The sequence below is a fragment of the Oncorhynchus gorbuscha genome, linkage group LG03 (genome assembly GCF_021184085.1).
Source record: "Oncorhynchus gorbuscha isolate QuinsamMale2020 ecotype Even-year linkage group LG03, OgorEven_v1.0, whole genome shotgun sequence".
Classification (NCBI taxonomy): domain Eukaryota; kingdom Metazoa; phylum Chordata; class Actinopteri; order Salmoniformes; family Salmonidae; genus Oncorhynchus; species Oncorhynchus gorbuscha.
Window position 1 is genome coordinate 104351529 of NC_060175.1, and position 22473 is coordinate 104374001.

Here is a 22473-nt window from a genome sequence, read left to right on the forward strand (position 1 = left end):
GGAGATGATTGTGGACTTCAGGAAACAGCAGAGGGAACACCCCCCTATTCACATCGATGGAACAGTAATGGAGAGGGTAGCAAGTTTTAAGTTCCTCGGCATACACATCACAAACTGAATTGGTCCACTCACACTGACAGCGTCGTGAAGAAGGCGCAGCAGCGCCTCTTCAACCTCAGGAGGCTGAAGAAATTTGGCTTGTCACCAAAAGCACTCACAAACTTCTACAGATGCACAATCGAGAGCATCCTGGCGGGCTGTATCACCGCCTGGTACGGCAACTGCTCCGCCCTCAACCGTAAGGCTCTCCAGAGGGTAGTGAGGTCTGCACAACGCATCACCGGGAGCAAACTACCTGCCCTCCAGGACACCTACACCACCCGATGTTACAGGAAGGCCATAAAGATCATCAAGGACATCAACCACCCGAGCCACTGCCTGTTCACCCCGCTATCATCCAGAAGGCGAGGTCAGTACAGGTGCATCAAAGCTGGGACCGAGAGACTGAAAAACAGCTTCTATCTCAAGGCCATCAGACTGTTAAATAGCCACCACTAACATTGAGTGGCTGCTGCCAACACACTGTCATTGACACTGACCCAACTCCAGCCACTTTAATAATGGGAATTGATGGGAAATGATGTAAATATATCACTAGCCACTTTAAACAATGCTACCTTATATAATGTTACTTACCCTACATTATTCATCTCATATGCATACGTATATACTGTACTCTACATCATCGACTGCATCCTTATGTAATACATGTATCACTAGCCACTTTAACTATGCCACTTTGTCTACAAACTCATATCATATGTATATGTATGCTGCTCTGTACCATCACTCATTCATATATCCTTATGTACATATTCTTTATCCCCTTACACTGTGTATAAGACAGTAGTTTTGGAATTGTTCGTTAGATTACTTGTTGGTTATCACTGCATTGTCGGAACTAGAACCACAAGCATTTCGCTACACTCGCATTAACATCTGCTAACCATGTGTATGTGACAAATAAAATTTGATTTGATGATTTGATTTGATTTGTGAGGCCTGTGGGCATCCTAGAGCAAAACAACATGTACCTTTACACAGACGGGTCAAATGAGTGTGTCTGACGCTACAGACAGAAGTTACCGACTTCAGACGAGGCCCAAGATGCTTGTGTGGGTCGCAGAGCAAAAAACGCAGAACACCATCATGTTCGTGAAAGTCTCACCTTTCTGTAGAGAGGTCATAATAGTTCAGACACTACAGAGGATTTAGTAAGAAGAACGATTTTCGAGATGTCTCCTGGTCTGATAAACACTGCTCTAGCTCTGTCACCTTTCACCTCAGATGGGATGTCTCCTGGTCTGACAAACACCGCTCTAGCTCTGTCACCTTTCACCTCAGATGGGATGTCTCCTGGTCTGACTAAACACCGCTCTAGCTCTGTCACCTTTCACCTCAGATGGGATGTCTCCTGGTCTGATAAACACTGCTCTAGCTCTGTCACCTTTCACCTCAGATGGGATGTCTCCTGGTCTGACAAACACCGCTCTAGCTCTGTCACCTTTCACCTCAGATGGGATGTCTCCTGGTCTGACTAACACCGCTCTAGCTCTGTCACCTTTCACCTCAGATGGGATGTCTCCTGGTCTGACTAACACTGCTCTAGCTCTGTCACCTTTCACCTCAGATGGGATGTCTCCTTGTCTGACCAACACTGCTCTAGCTCTGTCACCTTTCACCTCAGATGGGATGTCTCCTTGTCTGACCAACACTGCTCTAGCTCTGTCACCTTGCACAGCAGATGAGGAAGTGCGACAGAGGCAGATGTGCTGATTTTAATTGGGATATTTATATTATGCTAATTAGATTTATGAGGTGGCGCGGACATTGACAAGCCCTTTCTCTTCACTTCCATCCCCTTGGTAACAGAAGACAGGTGTGATACAGTGGTTGCCATGACAGCAACCAGAAACAGGTGTGATAAGAGTACGCAGTTCCAGCTGGAATCAGGGCACTAAATTAAAACATTTCTTCTTTTTTTTTAAGCACTGGTGCTCCTAACTTTTAAAAGTTAGGAGCACAACATGAAAGTTAGGAGCACCAGAAATTGAGATGCAGCCTTATTGGGCCTATATGTACCCTAGAAACAAATATGTCATACTGTAAAGATCTTAACTTCTTATAAAAGCTAAGGCGTCGATACAAATACCTGTCATTGAAATTACAAAGTAATTTGTGGAATATTAGGTATTTCTCTAATTGAGATGCATTGCATATAATTGGTACACTGTCTCTTTAAAAAAAAAGTCAGGTTTGCGATGCAAGATGGCTGCCATAGAAACCAAGTTGACACGCCAGTCGGAACAAATAAAACTCTGAATTTGGTTTCCGGTCGGACATCTCTTGAGTTGTCTAGTTTCGACAAGCAGGTCAACACAGCATCTTTCATCGCTATCATCCATTGATCTACGGAAGAAGCTATCCCTTTTTATTTTATTTCTGTTCCCCCAAATGTTTTGATATACCGGTGAAGTCACCGGGTCGTTAGCTTGCTAGCCAATGACTGAACAAAATGTAAACAAATGGTTAACGATGTCGACGAGCGGTTCGTTTTACAACGACCCACGACAAGGTTTATTATCGGTTGTTGGTTAGCAACCTTAGCGAATTTGAGCCATATTAACATTGACATGCAATTAGTCAAAACATCTCAAAATAAGACATTTATGATTCCCCACATGACAGTTTCTTATCATTGTTGCTAGCTATCTGTCCATCCAGAATCCTAACAAGACACAAGACTTCCACCCCATTGAAGCGTGCGCATAGTTTCCGTGACGTTGTCAGCCAACCCGTCATTATAGGAAGATGAAATGCTGCGTCGGTAACATGGGTCGGATCTTTTGATCTAGTTTGGCAAACCGTGATTTCTCTGTAGTGATGGTGTAACCATGACATTAACCAAATCTGCACTCACTTGATTCTTAACTTCTGTAGCTCAGTTGGTAGAGCATGGCGCTTGTAACACCAGGGTAGTGGGTTCGATCCCCGGGACCACCCATACGTAGAATGTATGCACACATGACTGTAAGTCGCTTTGGATAAAAGCGTCTGCTAAATGGCATATATTATTATATATTATTATTATATATTCTCTAGGGCACTGGGAAACAACGGTACAACCAAGTATTAACCCGGGAGATTTTTTTTTCCGAGTCGAACAGTGCTCACAAAAATCAAACTCCTGGTCGCACAGCAAAATATTTTTGGGTCGGATTGGTCCTGGTTTGAATATTCCTCGATTCAGAAGGGAAATCTGGGAATCCTCCAAATGGCATTTCAGGAAAACCTGGGAATTTTGGAAAAGTTAACCTGAATTTTGCAACTCAACTGTGAACACTGCGAATCTCCGTCCATAGTACCTGCAAGAAGTCCACATCCAGGGACTGATCATGACGTGATGAGCAAACAAGACAACGCACTGACTGACTGATTACCATAGTGAATAACACTACTGCACTCTACTTAAGAACAAAAGGGAGAAAAGGAAGCTAGAGATCCCTTAATGTGCATCCCAAATGGCACCCTATCGTCTATACAGTGCACTGCTTTTGACCAGAACCCATAGAGTACTGCATATAGGGAATATAGGGTGAAATTTGGGACATAGACCTTTACACTACGCTCCACTACACTAACTAAGTTAACCAGGCTGGTGTCTGGTTAAGGAACTACTTACTGCACTAACTAATGCTAAGTAATGTCACTATGTAATGTTACACAACCAGAGGTTTGGATAGTTCACGTCCTGTTCCTGGGACTGTAGTGCAGAGTCTGTGTAGCCTAATGTATCTGTACAACACAGAAGTAGGTTTCACTATTCAATAATATGTTACATCTCCTTGAGTTATTTCTAAGAATACAATGACAAAGAAACATGATGTGGTCATATACGCCGACAGTGAATAATATCATTGCTGTACATCAAAGGTTGTAGTTGTCTTTAGAGACAAGTTACGGGCCAACTGGACTCTAACCACCTCTATGGTATTGTCCAGTATCTAACCACCTCTATGGTATTGTCCAGTATCTAACCACCTCTATGGTATTGTCCAGTATCTAACCACCTCTATGGTATTGTCCTGTATCTAACCACCTCTATGGTATTGTCCAGTATCTAACCACCTCTATGGTATTGTCCAGTATCTAACCACCTCTATGCTAGTGTCCTCATCTAACCACCTCTATGCTAGTGTCCTTATCTAACCACCTCTATGCTAGTGTCCTTATCTAACCACCTCTATGCTAGTGTCCTGTATCTAACCACCTCTATGCTAGTGTCCTGTATCTAACCACCTCTGTGCTAGTGTCCAGTATCGAACCACCTCTATGGTAGTTTCCTGTATCTAACCACCTCTATGGTAGTGTCCTTATCTAACCACCTCTATGCTAGTGTCCTGTATCTAACAACCTCTATGGTATTGTCCTGTATCTATCCACCTCTATGCTAGTGTCCTGTATCTATCCACCTCTATGCTAGTGTCCAGTATCTAACCACCTCTATGGTATTGTCACGTATCTATCCACCTCTATGCTAGTGTCCTTATCTAACCACCTCTATGGTAGTGTCCTTATCTAACCACCTCTATGGTAGTGTCCTTTATCTAACCACCTCTATGCTAGTGTCCTTATCTAACCACCTCTATGGTAGTGTCCTTTATCTAACCACCTCTATGCTAGTGTCCTGTATCTAAACACCTCTATGCTAGTGTCCTTATCTAACCACCTCTATGCTAGTGTCCTGTATCTAACCACCTCTATGGTATTGTCCTGTATCTAACCACCTCTATGCTAGTGTCCTTATCTAACCACCTCTATGCTAGTGTCCTTATCTAACCACCTCTATGCTAGTGTCCTTATCTAACCACCTCTATGCTAGTGTCCTGTATCTAACCACCTCTATGCTAGTGTCCTTATCTAACCACCTCTATGCTAGTGTCCTTATCTAACCACCTCTATGCTAGTGTCCTGTATCTAACCACCTCTATGCTAGTGTCCTTATCTAACCACCTCTATGCTAGTGTCCTTATCTAACCACCTCTATGCTAGTGTCCTGTATCTAACCACCTCTATGCTAGTGTCCTTCATCTAACCACCTCTGTGCTAGTGTCCTGTATCTAACAACCACTATGCTAGTGTCCTTATCTAACCACCTCTATGGTAGTGTCTAGTATCTAACCACCTCTATGGTAGTGTCTAGTATCTAACCACCTCTATGCTAGTGTCCTGTATCTAACAACCTCTATGCTAGTGTCCTGTATCTAACCACCTCTATGCTAGTGTCCTGTATCTATCCACCTCTATGCTAGTGTCCTTATCTAACCACCTCTATGCTAGTGTCCTGTATCTAACCACCTCTATGGTAGTGTCCTTATCTAACCACCTCTATGCTAGTGTCCTTTATCTAACAACCTCTATGCTAGTGTCCTTATCTAACCACCTCTATGCTAGTGTCCTGTATCTAACAACCTCTATGCTAGTGTCCTTATCTAACCACCTCTATGCTAGTGTCCTGTATCTAACCACCTCTATGCTAGTGTCCTGTATCTAACCACCTCTATGCTATTGTCCTGTATCTAACAACCTCTATGCTAGTGTCCTGTATCTAACCACCTCTAAATCAAATCAAATCAAATCAAATTTATTTATATAGCCCTTCGTACATCAGCTGATATCTCAAAGTGCTGTACAGAAACTCTATGCTAGTGTTCTTATCTAACCACCTCTGTGCTAGTGTCCTTATCTAACCACCTCTATGGTAGTGTCTAGTATCTAACCACCTCTATGCTAGTGTCCTGTATCTAACAACCTCTATTGTATTGTCCTGTATCTAACCAACTCTATGCTAGTGTCCTTATCTAACCACCTCTATGGTAGTGTCCTGTATCTAACCACCTCTATGCTAGTGTCCTTATCTAACCACCTCTATGCTAGTGTCCTGTATCTAACCACCTCTATGCTAGTGTCCTGTATCTAACCAACTCTGTGCTAGTGACCTGTATCTAACCACCTCTATGGTAGTGTCTAGTATCTAGCCACCTCTATGCTAGTGTCCTGTATCTAACCACCTCTATGGTAGTGTCTAGTATCTAACCACCTCTATGCTAGTGTCCTTATCTAACCACCTCTATGCTAGTGTCCTTATCTAACCACCTCTATGCTAGTGTCCTTTATCTAACCACCTCTATGCTAGTGTCCTGTATCTAACCACCTCTATGGTAGTGTCTAGTATCTAACCACCTCTATGCTAGTGTCCTTATCTAACCACCTCTATGCTAGTGTCCTGTATCTAACCACCTCTATGCTAGTGTCCTGTATCTAACCACCTCTATGGTAGTGTCCTGTATCTAACCACCTCTATGCTAGTGTCCTGTATCTAACCACCTCTATGCTAGTGTCCTGTATCTAACCAACTCTATGCTAGTGTCCTTATCTAACCACCTCTATGCTAGTGTCCTTATCTAACCACCTCTATGCTAGTGTTTTCTCATCTAACCACCTCTGTGCTAGTGTCCTTATCTAACCACCTCTATGGTAGTGTCTAGTATCTAACCACCTCTATGCTAGTGTCCTGTATCTAACAACCTCTATTGTATTGTCCTGTATCTAACCAACTCTATGCTAGTGTCCTTATCTAACCACCTCTATGGTATTGTCCTGTATCTATCCACCTCTATGCTAGTGTCCTTATCTAACCACCTCTATGCTAGTGTCCTGTATCTAACCACCTCTATGCTAGTGTCCTTATCTAACCACCTCTATGCTAGTGTCCTTATCTAACCACCTCTATGCTAGTGTCCTTATCTAACCACCTCTATGCTAGTGTCCTGTATCTAACCACCTCTATGCTAGTGTCCTTATCTAACCACCTCTATGCTAGTGTCCTTATCTAACCACCTCTATGCTAGTGTCCTGTATCTAACCACCTCTATGCTAGTGTCCTTATCTAACCACCTCTATGCTAGTGTCCTGTATCTAACCACCTCTATGCTAGTGTCCTGTATCTAACCACCTCTATGGTAGTGTCCTGTATCTAACCACCTCTATGCTAGTGTCCTGTATCTAACCAACTCTGTGCTAGTGTCCTGTATCTGTGTAAGGGATAGGGGGAAGTAGCGCCTAGCGAACTATAATGCCGCTGGTTGTTCCTATTTCCATATTTACAGAATGTCTGGATGAGGATCAGTGTGAGACCGTGGTTACCACGGTTACCCTGTTCTGATTAGATTTGAACCCCATGTGTAACGTTTCTATCCCCACCCATCCCTTGGCCTTGCAATAGCTTACTATTCACACTCAATATGAGTTGACTTACGAGTCTTACTGGGTTTGGGGCAGACATAATGTTTCTATGTGTCTATGCTGCAAACTAATAAAGGATCATGTCATTTCGGTATTTCTCTAATGAGAAAAGGGAAATCTAACTAAAATATGTTTTAATTTAAATAAATATTTTTCTTCAGATATTTTGCTCATAAAGCATAACTCTTCTGTTCACAAAACATTACAATATTTTAAAGTTTAAGGAGTTGAAAACGAAGAGCTTTTCTTGGCACTGAATCAGGAAGATTTTATGTATTTCTCATTATTTTTCCGTACGGTTAGAATAGAGTTAAACCCACCATGTCCTCTCTCACTGAACGATAGAGGGGAAGAGGAAGGTTCACAAGGAGGTAAAGAAGAAAGAGTGAGATTTAAAGGAGTAAAAAGAGACAGCATACAGACACTAGAGGGCAGTATACAGGAAGTAGATATATATGAGCTACAGAAAGAATCTGAAGGGTTCCTTTTCCGTTGTTTTTCTTTCTTCCCATCGTCTCGTCATCAATTGACCCGGCCCGGCGGCGTAGGTGAGTTCTCTTCACACACTGCCCAGGTCAGAGATCAGACTGCCTACGCTACACTTCAACGGTCAGAGTCTGAGGGGTCAACCGATCAGGACTGCCTTGTGTCATTCGGAGTTAGGCAAGGTTGTAAGGGTGACATGCTGGTAAGGACAGGGAAGGTAAAATCTGGCAGATAAAGATTCAGTCCAGAGATAGTCCAGACGAGGGATAGTCCAGACCAGATCAGTCCCCAAGTCCCAGACTACAGTTCAGTGTAGCTGAGCTCCTGCCTTGTCTCCAGCCAGGTTTGTGCGTTTTAAAAGTTTATTTATTTTCCAAACCCCGACCAACGAGTTGTGTCCAGTTGTTGCCCTCAGCGTTTTCTCCGTAAGGTTGTTTGGAGGTCAAGGGTAGAAAACGAGAAGGTTCAAGTGATCGGCTGGTTACCTAGAGGACGGGCTACTGCACTCAGAGGCGGGGCAACAGAACTGATGGGCGATGTCATCGTCTTCGTCCTCTCTGGGAGAGGTCCATGGTAGCATGGGTAGAGAGAGACAGACAGACAGACACAGGGGTTGAGACAGAAGCAAAGGGATGGGGAACACAGAAAAGCAGAGTGAGAGAAGGAAGGAAAGAAGGGAATATAGACAAAACCCTAGTGTTATAACTCCTCCTCCTCTAGTTATAACTCCTCCTCTAGTGTTATAACTCCTCCTCCTCTAGTTATAACTCCTCCTCTAGTGTTATAACTCCTCCTCCTCTACTTATAACTCCTCCTCTAGTGTTATAACTCCTCCTCCTCTAGTTATAACTCCTCCTCTAGTGTTATAACTCCTCCTCTAGTTATAACTCCTCCTCTAGTGTTATAACTCCTCCTCCTCTAGTGTTATAACTCCTCCTCCAGTGTTATAACTCCTCCTCCTCTAGTGTTATAACTCCTCCTCCTCTAGTTATAACTCCTCTTCCTCTAGTGTTATAACTCCACCTCCTCTAGTGTTATAACCCCTCCTCCTCTAGTGTTAACTCCTCCTCCTCTAATGTTATAACTCCTCCTCATCTAGTGTTATAACTCCTCCTCCACTAGTATTATAACTCCTCCTCTAGTGTTATAACTCCACCTCCTCCAGTGTTATAACTCCTCCTCCTCTAGTGTTATAACTCCTCCTCCTCTAGTTATAACTCCTCCTCCTCTAGTTATAACTCCTCCTCCTGTGTTATAACTCCTCCTCTAGTGTTATAACTCCTCCTCTAGTGTTATAACTCCTCCTCCTCTAGTGTTATAACTCCACCTCCTCTAGTGTTATAACTCCACCTCCTCTAGTGTTATAACTCCTCCTCCTCTACAGTTATAACTACTCCTCCTCTAGTTATAACTCCTCCTCCTCTAGTTATATAACTCCACCTCCTCTAGTGTTATAACTCCACCTCCTCTAGTGTTATAACTCCTCCTCCTCTAGTGTTATAACTCCTCCTCTAGTGTTATATCTTCTCCTCCTCTAGTGTTATAACTCCTCCTCTAGTGTTATAACTCCTCCTCCTCTAGTGTTATAACTCCTCCTCTAGTTTTATAACTCCTCCTCCTCTAGTGTTATAACTTCTCCTCCTCTAGTGTTATAACTCCTCCTCCTCTACTGTTATAACTCCTCCTCCTCTAGTTATAACTCCTCCTCCTCTAGTTTTATAACTCCACCTCCTCTAGTGTTATAACCCCTCCTCCTCTAGTGTTATAACTCCTCCTCCTCTAGTGTTATAACTCCTCCTCCTCTAGTGTTATAACTCCTCCTCTAGTATTATAACTCCTCCTCCTCTAGTGTTATAACTCCTCCTCCTCTGGTATTATAACTCCTCCTCCTCTAGTGTTATAACTCCTCCTCCTCTAGTGTTATAACTCCTCCTCCTCTAGTGTTATAACTCCTCCTCCTCTAGTGTTATAACTCCTCCTCCTCTAGTGTTATAACTCCTCCTCCTCTAGTTATAACTCCTCCTCCTCTAGTTTTATAACTCCACCTCCTCTAGTGTTATAACCCCTCCTCCTCTAGTGTTATAACTCCACCTCCTCTAGTGTTATAACTCCACCTCCTCTAGTGTTATAACCCCTCCTCCTCTAGTGTTAACTCCTCCTCCTCTAATGTTATAACTCCTCCTCATCTAGTGTTATAACTCCTCCTCCACTAGTATTATAACTCCTCCTCTAGTGTTATAACTCCACCTCCTCCAGTGTTATAACTCCTCCTCCTCTAGTGTTATAACCCCTCCTCCTCTAGTTATAACTCCTCCTCCTCTAGTTATAACTCCTCCTCCTGTGTTATAACTCCTCCTCTAGTGTTATAACTCCTCCTCTAGTGTTATAACTCCTCCTCTAGTGTTATAACTCCTCCTCCTCTAGTGTTATAACTCCACCTCCTCTAGTGTTATAACTCCACCTCCTCTAGTGTTATAACTCCTCCTCCTCTACAGTTATAACTCCTCCTCCTCTAGTTATAACTCCTCCTCCTCTAGTTATATAACTCCACCTCCTCTAGTGTTATAACTCCACCTCCTCTAGTGTTATAACTCCTCCTCCTCTAGTGTTATAACTCCTCCTCTAGTGTTATATCTTCTCCTCCTCTAGTGTTATAACTCCTCCTCTAGTGTTATAACTCCTCCTCCTCTAGTGTTATAACTCCTCCTCTAGTTTTATAACTCCTCTTCCTCTAGTGTTATAACTTCTCCTCCTCTAGTGTTATAACTCCACCTCCTCTAGTGTTATAACTCCTCCTCCTCTACTGTTATAACTCCTCCTCCTCTAGTTATAACTCCTCCTCCTCTAGTTTTATAACTCCACCTCCTCTAGTGTTATAACCCCTCCTCCTCTAGTGTTATAACACCTCCTCCTCTAGTGTTATAACTCCTCCTCCTCTAGTGTTATAACTCCTCCTCCTCTAGTGTTATAACTCCACCTCCTCCAGTGTTATAACTCCTCCTCCTCTAGTGTTATAACTCCTCCTCCTCTGGTATTATAACTCCTCCTCCTCTGGTATTATAACTCCTCCTCCTCTGGTATTATAACTCCTCCTCCTCTAGTGTTATAACTCCTCCTCCTCTAGTGTTATAACTCCTCCTCCTCTAGTGTTATAACTCCTCCTCCTCTAGTGTTATAACTCCTCCACCTCTAGTGTTATAACAGTAGTTGACCACTAGATGTCAGGCTTGCAGCATGGAGAACAGTCTGCTACTAAAGCTACAACACTGACATCTACTGCAAACGTGATCTATTAGGTTAAATTTTAAAAAACATGGATTAAATACCATGACTCCTTGCCTTAAGATATAGTGATTAAATACCATTTCTCCTTGTCTTAAGATATAGTGATTATATACCATGTCTCCTTGCCTGAAGATATAGTGATTAAATACCATGACTCCTAGCATTACAATATGGCTAATCTTTTATGCAATCCTGTGATGGAATGCCAAACATTTTAATATGACTTTAAAATATATCCCAAGGGCGTTGAGATGCATACAAAAACAACAGGGAGGGAAGGAGAGGATGGGCGATATGGAGAGGACAGAGGTAGAAGAGTGGAGTGGGGGGGGGGGTGTTTGGGTGCAATAAGTAGGTCAACATGTGCGAAGGAGATGGGGGAGGCCTTACACTAGGTTCCAGCAGATAATCAGATCTCACAACGCCATGAAGGGAGTGTTGAACGGAGTCATATTGAAACGATTACAACTCATTTTCCAAGACAGTGTTTCCCAAAATCTCTCCTCTCCCGGTGTAAGAGAGATGGGTGGTGAAGTCAGTCATGTGTTGGCTACTGAAGCTATGATTCCAGATTCTAGTTTCCGATAAGAGTGTTATTAACTTTGTAACGAGGTAAATAATGTGATTGTGGTGATCACCCATTATTACATCTAGAAACTGGGGCTAATGACACACTCCTGAGTCAGGTTGTTAAAGGTATTCTCTGATACTTTGTGTACGTTTTTAGCCAGTAGTTTCTGAATTAGCTCTCACCAGGCAATATTGGTCCCCCAGGAAATTTGCATACTACGTCCCAGACTGTATGTGGAGATGTGTGGCCCCACATCATTGCTCTCGCTCTCTCTCTCTCTCTCTCTGCTCTGCTGTAGGTGCATCGTGTGTAGCTTACTAGCCGTTCGCTCATACGGTGAGGGGCTGAAGCTCATTGGTTGAGAACTCAAATCGCTAGTGGAAAATGGTTCAGCGCAGCTTCCAGAAAGGGATTTTTTAATGCTAATTGAGGTAAGACAGTAATACTGCTCTTAGATTATGTCTGTATAAACTACACATTGACACATTCAGCCCGAGGCGGCGAGGTTTAAAAAAATAAAAAGTTACGTCGCATGTCTTTAAATAACTACTAGGTGTCAGTGTGCTGACAAGAGACTGTCTATGACAGGACTGCAGGACCCTATGTGCAATCAGTACTAATGCTCCAGACTGGTTAAAGTAACACGTCGCTTTAATAAGGGTTCGTAATAAACCATTTAGAAGGCATTTACTTACTATTTATTAACATGTGTAAATGTTAGAAATAACACTTGAAATAAAAGTTAAAAATTGTGAAAAAATTTGAAATTGAAAGTAATGAAACTGATTTTGTAAAGTCCTTTTTGTGTGTGTAAAAGCTGTTTAAAATAAATTGACTGGAATTTCAGCCTGTTCAAGATGCGCTGGAAATGTTGGACCATATCATGACGTCACAATGTGATCTGATTATTATAGACCAATGACTGTTCATCTCGATAAAAAGGGGTTGGGCTCTAGACCAGCCTATTAGCCAATCCAGGTTGTGTGTATATAAATATCGTCAAATCGTCAAACGCCCGCACAATCAGACTGAGCATTTCAAGAGTCAAATGAGGGTCAGGTAAATATGATTTTTTTTAAACACAGTGAAATTATTTAAATCACAGTAAAAAACACAGTGATTTATATTTTATATATATTATATTATATTATAATTTACATTTAGTGATGATTAAAACATTTAACTACAAGTACTGCACGGGAGCTTTAAACATCTAGTTATGTGTGCTTGCAGGAAATATCCTCCAAATGGCATGCCCATCATTTTGTGACACATTACGCTGGTCACTCAAAATATTTATGAAGTATTTGTAATGTATAAATAGCTTTAGATTCGGGACTGCAAAAAATACTGTACTAATGATTATAAATGTGAGAGTAATAATTCATAAATGCTTTCTAAATGGTTCATTACGGACCCTTAAAATAAATGTATGCCCTGGTTGGGACAAGGAAAATGAAGGGTTTAGATCTGGCTCTGGGTGTCATCAGGGTGATGGAGAGGTTTGGTGGTGTGGGCTCTGGGTGTCATCAGGGTGATGGAGAGAGGGAGAGGTTGGGTGCTGTGGGCTCTGGGTGTCATCGGGGTGATGGACAAAGGGAGAGGTAGGGTGGTGTGGGCTCTGGGTGTCATCAGGGTGATGGAGAGGTTTGGTGGTGTGGGCTCTGGGTGTCATCAGGGTGATGGAGAGAGGGAGAGGTTGGGTGCTGTGGGCTCTGGGAGTAATCAGGGTGATGGAGAGAGAGAGAGAGAGAGAGAGAGAGAGAGAGAGAGAGAGAGAGAGAGAGAGAGAGAGAGATGGAGAGAGATGGAGAGAGAGAGAGAGAGAGAAGCACTAAGCAGGAGGGAGAGAGAGAGAGAGATGGTGGGTGGGTGGTGTGGGACGGGACAGGAGGAAGATGGGGGAGTGGAAGACTGTGAATCTAGTGAGGGACTGATACTAAGGAGTTGCACCGTTTCTTCTGAAATCCTGGTTGGAGGAGTTCCGTGATTCAGAAGGGAATCCTCCAACCGGGATATCTGAAAACGCGGAAACTTTGGGCATGTTTCCCGAATTGTGTAACCTTAGAGGGAGGATGGGGATTGGAGGAGAATAGTGGACGATTGTGGGCCTACTTTATAGTGGGTATACTCAGGCCCTTACCTTGCCTGGTCGGAGTGCCTGGATGGGGGGAGGGCGCAAGGCGGCTTGGGCAGGAGCAGCCGGGCAGGGCAACAGTACTGGTGGTGGGTGGAGCTGGACTGACTGTTAGCTGTCAGACTGCTGTGGAGGGAGGAGGTAGAACTAGGAACAGGAAGAGTAGTAGTGACGGTGGTGGTGGTAGGAGGATTGGAACGAGAAGAAGAAGCGCAACAGGTTGAATAAGGTGTTGACCTGACAGAGAGAGAGAGAGAGACAGGGGGAGGGAGAGAGAGAGGGAGAAAGGGAGAGAGGGAGAGAGAGAGGGAGAAGGGGAGAGAGGGAGAGAGAGAGACAGGGGAGGGAGAGAGAGAGGGAGAAAGGGAGAGAGGGAGAGAGAGAGACAGCGAGAGAGAGAGAGAGAGAGAGAGAGAGAGAGAGAGAGAGAGAGAGAGAGAGAGAGAGAGAGAGAGAAAGGGAGAGAGAGAGAGAGAGACAGGGGGAGGGAGAGAGAGAGAGAGAGACAGGGGGAGGGGAGAGAGAGAGAGAGACAGGGGGAGGGAGAGAGAGAGGGAGAAAGGGAGAGGGAGAGAGAGAGGGAGAAAGGGAGAGAGGGAGAGAGAGAGAGAGACAGGGGGAGGGAGAGGGAGAAAGAGAGAGAGAGAGAGAGAGAGACAGGGGAGAGAGAGGGAGGAAGAGAGAGCGAGAGAGCGAGAGAGAGAGAGAGAGAGAGAGAGAGAGAGAGAGAGAGAGAGAGAGAGAGAGAGAGAGAGAGAAAGGAAGGAAGGAAGGAAGGAGATAGAGAGAAGAGAGAAAAAATCAAGTCAAGATAGAAGGAGAAAAGAACAACATCCAGAAAGGCACACAGTAACCAGCCAGACATAGACTAGTAGACAGTATTGTAGACCAGACTAGTAGTGTAGAATAGACTAGTAGACAGTATTGTTGACTAGCAGTGTAGACTAGACTAGTAGACAGTATTGTTGACTAGCAGTGTAGACTAGACTAGTAGACAGTATTGTTGACTAGCAGTGTAGACTAGACTAGTAGACAGCATTGTTGACTAGCAGTGTAGACTAGACTAGTAGACAGTATTATAGACTAGACTGGCAGACAGTATTATAGACCAGACTAGTAGTGTAGAATAGACTAGTAGACAGTATTGTAGACTAGTAGTGTAAACTAGACTAGTAGACAGTATTGTAGACTAGACTGGCAGACAGTATTATAGACTAGACTAGTAGACAGTATTGTAGACTAGACTAGTAGTGTAGACTAGACTAGTAGACTAGAATAGTAGTGTGAGAAACAGTAACCAGCCAGCCATAGACTAGACTAGTAGACAGTATTATAGATTAGACTAGTAGTGTAGACTAGACTAGTAGACTAGAATAGTAGTGTTAGAAACAGTAACCAGCCAGCCATAGACTAGACTAGTAGACTAGACTAGTATACAGTAGTGTAGACTAGTAGTGTAGACTATTAGTGTTAGAAACAGCAACCAGCCAGCCATAGACTAGACTAGTAGACTAGACTAGTATACAGTAGTGTAGACTAGTAGTGTAGACTAGTTGTGTTAGAAACAGTAACCAGCCAGCCATAGACTAGACTAGCAGTGTAGACAGTATTGTAGACTATTAGTGTTAGAAACAGTAACCAGCCAGCCATAGACTAGACTAGCAGTGTAGACAGTATTGTAGACTAGTTGTGTTAGAAACAGTAACCAGCCAGCCATAGAATAGACTAGCAGTGTATACAGTATTGTAGACTAGTTGTATAGACTAGTATTGTAGTAGTGTAGACTAGTATTGTAGTAGTTAACAGTAAAAACAGAGAGTTTATACTGATATAAATTGAATCAAATGTTATTTGACACTGAATACAACTGCTGTAGACTTTAACATTAAATGATGGAGAAATAAAATACACAAGAATGGAGCAATATACAGGAAGTACCAGGCCCATGTGGAGCTATATACAGGAAGTACCAGGCCCATGTGGAGCTATATACAGGAAGTACCAGGCCCATGTGGAGCTATATACAGGAAGTACCAGATCAATGTGGAGCTATATACAGGAAGTACCAGATCAATGTGGAGCTATATACAGGAAGTACCAGATCAATGTGGAGCTATATACAGGAAGTACCAGATCAATGTGGAGCTATATACAGGAAGTACCAGATCAATGTGGAGCTATATACAGGAAGTACCATAATCAATGTGGAGCAATATACAGGAAGTACCAGATCCATGTGGAGCTATATACAGGAAGTACCAGATCAATGTGGAGCTATATACAGGAAGTACCAGATCAATGTGGAGCTATATACAGGAAGTACCAGATCAATGTGGAGCTATATACAGGAAGTACCAGATCAATGTGGAGCTATATACAGGAAGTACCAGACCAATGTGCAGCTATATACAGGGATTACCAGATCAATGTGGAGCTATATACAGGGAGTACCAGACCAATGTGCAGCTATATACAGGGAGTACCAGATCAATGTGGAGCTATATACAGGAAGTACCAGATCAATGTGGAGCTATATACAGGGAGTACCAGTACCAGATCACTGTGGAGCTATATACAGGGATTACCAGATCAATGTGGAGCTATATACTGGGAGTACCAGACCAATGTGGAGCTATATACTGGGAGTACCAGTACCAAATCAATGTGGAGCTATATACAGGGTAAGTCGCTCTGGATAAGAGCGTCTGCTAAATGACTTAAATGTAAATGTAAATGTACCAGATCAATGTGGAGCTATATACAGGGAGTACCAGATCAATGTGGAGCTATATACAGGGAGTACCAGATCAATGGGGAGCTATATACAGGAAGTACCAGACCAATGTGCAGCTATATACAGGGAGTATCAGATCAATGTGGTGCTATATACAGGGAGTACCAGTACCAGATCACTGTGGAGCTATATTAGGATAGAAAACACTCTAAAGTTTCCAAAACTGTCAAAATATTGTCTGTGGGTATAACAGAACTGATATTGCAGGCAAAAACCTGAGGAAAATCCAAAGAGGAAGTGGCTCTTATTTTGAAAGCTCCCTGTTCCATTGCATGGCTTCCCTCCATTTAAAGGGATAGCAACCAGATTCCTTCCCCTATGGCTTCCACATGGTGTGAACAGTCTTTAGACATAGTTTCAGGCTTTTATTCTGAAAAATGTGTGAGAAAGATCACATCGCGTCATTGGCTGGCTGGGTGCCAGCAGCGTTTTGCCTGAGCCAACAGAGTGGAGCAGACATTTACTCTCTCCCTCCTATTGAAACAGCTAAGGGCCAGTTGAAATATTATCGATTATATATTATAAAAACAACCTGAGGTTTGATTATAAAAAATGTTTGACATGTTTCTACAAACTTTACGGATACTATTTGGAATTTTCCTCTGCCCCGTCGTGACCGTTCGAGCCTGTGGATTTCTGAACAAAACGCGCCAACCAAATGGAGGTATTTTGGATATAAAAATAATCTTTATGGAACAAAAGGAACATTTATTGTGTAACTGGGAGTCTTGTGAGTGCAAACATCTGAAGATCATCAAAGGTAAGCAATTCATTGTATTGCTTTTCTGACTTTCGTGACCAATCTACTTTGCTGCTAGCTGTTTGTAATGTTTTATCTGCTGAGAGAGAGATGTCCTTACATAAACGCTTGGTATGCTTTCGCCGAAACGCTTTTTTGAAATCTGATACGCCAGGTGGATTAACAACAAGCTAAGCTGTGTTTTGCTATACTTGGGCAGCCTGTTTTCCCACTATGATTTGTGGGTAGTTGTTTTCTGTCTCTGTGTCTGCACCAGACAGAACTGTTTCATTTTCGTTCGTTCTCTTGTTATTTTATTTTGTGTTCAGTTTAAATAAATATTAACATGGACACGTAGCACGCTGCATATTTGTCCGATCCTCCGACTCCTCCTCAGAAGAGGAGGAAAACCGTTACATCAAGAATTTAAGCACCTTCCCCAAACTCGGCCATCTCATGTTGTGTGGTAGGGGAGATGTGCATGACCAGACTCTGTCTCTTCCAACAGTGAGACAAACTGCCTGTGGTCTTAAAGATTTTGCTCTTATGAAGTTTACCGCTTTAGTGACACAACATGGCTCATTTTCAGAATACATTTACAGAACAGCTCCTGATGAATAATGTAATGCAGGAAAATAATTGTCTGATCTGAGTTCAGCTCAGCTACAGACCTTGCATCCTTTTCAAAAGGACAATGTTTTTTCCTGTCAAGTTTGGGCACCAATCAGTGGTCACACTGGATAACTTTTCAAAACTCAGTCCCAGCTTTGCCACACACTTATTAACCTCCTCCAATAAATATTTCCCTGTGGTTGTGCTCTTCATTGACTGCACTGAAGCTCCTCTGTCATTTCAAAGTCTGGGGTTATGCCTCATAAGAATATCACGTGCATCACTGCTCTCATCCAGGGCCAAGGAGAAATAGGTGAAATCCTATACCTCGTCTTTCAACTGTTATTCCATATTCTCTACGATGTCCTCAACATGCTGTGTCACTGTTCATCTTGACAGGGAAACATTTTCAAACAGTTCTTTCTTGTCCCGGCAAAGTATTGCTGCAGAATCAATTAAACATTATTTTGTGAATTCGCCTTCAGCGAATGGCTTGCTATGTTTAGCAATTTTGCGGGACATTACATAGCTAGCTCTCGCAATTTCGTCGTTTGCAGAATGCAGTTTTGTGAAAAGTCCTTACTGATTTTGCAACTGAGAAAGCAACTCTTTCGATGCATATATATTCTTATATTTCTCTGCATGCTTCGTCTGGAAGTGTCGGGGCAAGTTGTCGTCTGTCAAGACAGCGATGCTCTCTTTGCACACTAAGCACACAGCTTTCCCTGATACATCAATAAAGAAACATTTTGATGTCCACTCTTTCTGGAACACCCTACATTCATTGTGTTCTTACCTTCTCTTTGAAATCTTTGAAAAACATTTTTTTGCGCAATTTGTAACTAACTACTATTTGCAACTATGCCGTGTGTGTCAGCCTGTCAGTCGCTGTCTGTCCTCGTGCAGTTGTTATTTATACGTGCCTTCAAAATAAATGTCCCACAAGCGGGGGAAGTTAAATCATTACATAAAGCTATTCAATGGGCTTTTAATTTGAATAACAAATACGCTTTTCAAAACTTTACTATCAAATTGTTTATGGGCTGGCCTTTGCCCAGGCCTGGTCTAGTGAGTGTGCATAAGGTCAGTGCAGACATTCATTTTCTTAGGGGTAGAAGCTGTCTCAGAGCCTATTGATCTGAGAGCTAATGCTCGGTACCATTCGCTGGATGGTAGCAGGGTGAACAGTCCATGGCTGGAGTCTTTAGCATTTGGGACTTCCTCTAAAAGCACCTGATATAGAGTACCTGAATGGCAGCTGTGGAGTCGTGTGTGGTCACGCAGCCATGGGTGAACAAGGAGTACAGAAGGGGACTAAGGACACAGCCCTGAGGGGCCCCTGTGTTGAGAGTCAGCGTGGCGGAGGTGTTGCTGCCTACCCTCACCACCTCGGGGGTGGCCCGTCAAGAAGTCCAGTGTCCATTTGCAGAGGGAGGGGTTCAGTTCAAGGGTCTCTAGCTTGGTGATGGGCTTGGAGAGGACTATGGTGTTGAACTCTGAGCTATAGTTTATGTACAGCATTCTCACATAGTTATTTCCCCTCTTGTCCAGGTGGGAGAGGGCAGTGTGGGGTGCAATTGAGATTGCCTCATCTGTGGATCTGTTGGGGCGGAACGTGAATCGGAGTGTGTCCAGGGTGTCTGGGATGATGGTGTTGATGTGTGTCATGACCAACCTTTCAAAGCACTTCATAATTACAGATGTGAGTGCTACAGGGCAATAATTGTTTAGGCAGGTTACCTTGGAACTCTGGGGAACAGGGACCACGGTGGTCAGCTTGAGACATGTTGGGATTACAGACCGGGACAAGACACTTGCCAGCTGGTCATGCTTTGAGAACGTGCCGTGGAAATCTGCCTTGTGATTGTTAACCTGTTTAAATGTTTTGCTCGCATCGGCCACAGAGAGTGAGACAGTAATCCAGAAAAACAGGGGCTTTCATGCAAGGCACAGCTACGATGGGGGAGAACTCTGTCCATAATAAAGTGCTGCTCTGCATTCTTAACAGCACTCTCAACAAGGCAGGTCCTACTGTCCCTAGTTTTGTCGCACATAATATATATGCATGTCAACCTCTCCTGGCTCAAAGTGGAGGAAAGATTGACTTCATCACTACTTGTATTTGTGAGAGGTATTGACATTTAAAGCACCGAGCTGTCTGTTTGAACTACTGGCACACAGCTCAGACACCCATGCATACCCCACAAGACATGCTACCAGAGGTCTGTTAAAACTACTAACACACAGCTCAGACACCCATGCATACCCCACAAGACATGCTACCAGAGGTCTGTTTAAACTACTAACACACAGCTCAGAAACCCATGCATACCCCACAAGACATGCCACCAGAGGTATGTTTAAACTACTAGCACACAGCTCAACACCCATACATACCCCACAAGACATGCCACCAAAGGTCTGTTCACAGTCCCCAAGTCCAGAACAGACTATGGGAGGCACACAGTACTACATAGAGCCATGACTACATGGAACTCTATTCCACAGTACTACATAGAGCCATGACTACATGGAACTCTATTCCACAGTACTACATAGAGCCATGACTACATGGAACTCTATTCCACAGTACTACATAGAGCCATGACTACATGGAACTCTATTCCACAGTACTACATAGAGCCATGACTACATGGAACTCTATTCCACAGTACTACATAGAGCCATGACTACATGGAACTCTATTCCACAGTACTACATAGAGCCATGACTACATGGAACTCTATTCCACAGTACTACATAGAGCCATGACTACATGGAACTCTATTCCACAGTACTACATAGAGCCATGACTACATGGAACTCTATTCCACAGTACTACATAGAGCCATGACTACATGGAACTCTATTGCACAGTACTACATAGAGACATGACTACATGGAACAAAAACAAACTTATTTCGTTCTTAAAACATTAATTGAATGTCCTGTGAAACCTAACTAAAACATTGTATGAATGTCAAAACAACTGAGAGTATTTGGTGTTTTGGGAACCTGTCTCTTGTCATGTACCCTACTTACATGTTTTGGGAACCTGTCTCTTGTCATTCACCCTAATTACATGTTTTGGGAACCTGTCTCTTGTCATGTACCCTAATTACATGTTTTGGGAACCTGTCTCTTGTCATGTACCCTAATTACATGTTTTGGGAACCTGTCTCTTGTCATTCACCCTAATTACATGTTTTGGGAACCTGTCTCTTGTCATTCACCCTAATTACATGTTTTGGGAACCTGTCTCTTGTCATGTACCTAATTACATGTTTTGGGAACCTGTCTCTTGTCATGTACCCTAATAACATGTTTTGGGAACCTGTCTCTTGTCATGAACCTACACCCTAATAACATGTTTTGGGAACCTGTCTCTTGTCATGTACCCTAATTACATGTTTTGGGAACCTGTCTCTTGTCATGTACCTACACCCTAATTACATGTTTTGGGAACCGGTCTCTTGTCATGTACCTACACCTTAATTACTTGTTTTGGGTACCTGTCTCTCGTCATGAACCTACACCCTAATTACATGTTTTGGGAACCTGTCTCTTGTCATGAACCTACACCCCAATTACACGTTTTGGGAACCTGTCTCTTGTCATATACCCTAATTACATGTTTAGGGAACCTGTCTCTTGTCATGTACCCTAATTACATGTTTTGGGAACCGGTCTCTTGTCATGTACCTACACCCTAATTACATGTTTTGGGAACCTGTCTCTTGTCATGTACCTACACCCTAATTACATGTTTTGGGAACCTGTCTCTTGTCATGTACCTACACCCCAATTACATGTTTTGAGAACCTGTCTCTTGTCATTACCATGTTTTGGGACCTGTCTCTTGTCTCTTGTCATGTACCTGTCACCCTAATTACATGTTTTGGGAACCTGTCTCTTGTCATGTACCTACACCCTAATTACATGTTTTGGGAACCTGTCTCTTGTCATGTACCCCTAATTACATGTTTTGGGAACCTGTCTCTTGTCATTACACCCTAATTACATGTTTTGGGAACCTGTCTCTTGTCATGTACCTACACCCTAATTACATGTTTTGGGAACCTGTCTCTTGTCATGTACCCTAATTACATGTTTTGGGAACCTATCTCTTGTCATGTACCCTAATAACATGTTTTGGGAACCTGTCTCTTGTCATGAACCTACACCCTAATAACATGTTTTGGGAACCTGTCTCTTGTCATGTACCCTAATTACATGTTTTGGGAACCTGTCTCTTGTCATGTACCTACACCCTAATTACATGTTTTGGGAACCAGTCTCTTGTCATGTACCTACACCTTAATTACATGTTTTGGGAACCTGTCTCTCGTCATGAACCTACACCCTAATTACATGTTTTGGGAACCTGTCTCTTGTCATATACCCTAATTACATGTTTAGGGAACCTGTCTCTTGTCATGTACCCTAATTACATGTTTTGGGAACCGGTCTCTTGTCATGTACCT

At 43.0% G+C, this 22473-nt stretch overlaps 1 protein-coding gene across 1 annotated transcript in view; it reads right to left on the reverse strand.

Annotated features, from left to right (window-relative positions):
* Window positions 1-1735: 1735 nt before the first annotated feature.
* Window positions 1736-22473, reverse strand: part of LOC124018101 (proline-rich receptor-like protein kinase PERK2) — a 57088-nt gene continuing 36350 nt past the window's right edge. The window contains exons 4-5 of the mRNA XM_046333378.1: window positions 13851-14081; window positions 1736-8408 (exon numbers count right to left, since the gene is read on the reverse strand). Coding sequence (XP_046189334.1) covers window positions 8333-8408; window positions 13851-14081 — 307 coding nt within the window. The 3' untranslated portion in view covers window positions 1736-8332. The remainder of the gene's footprint in view (window positions 8409-13850; window positions 14082-22473) is intronic.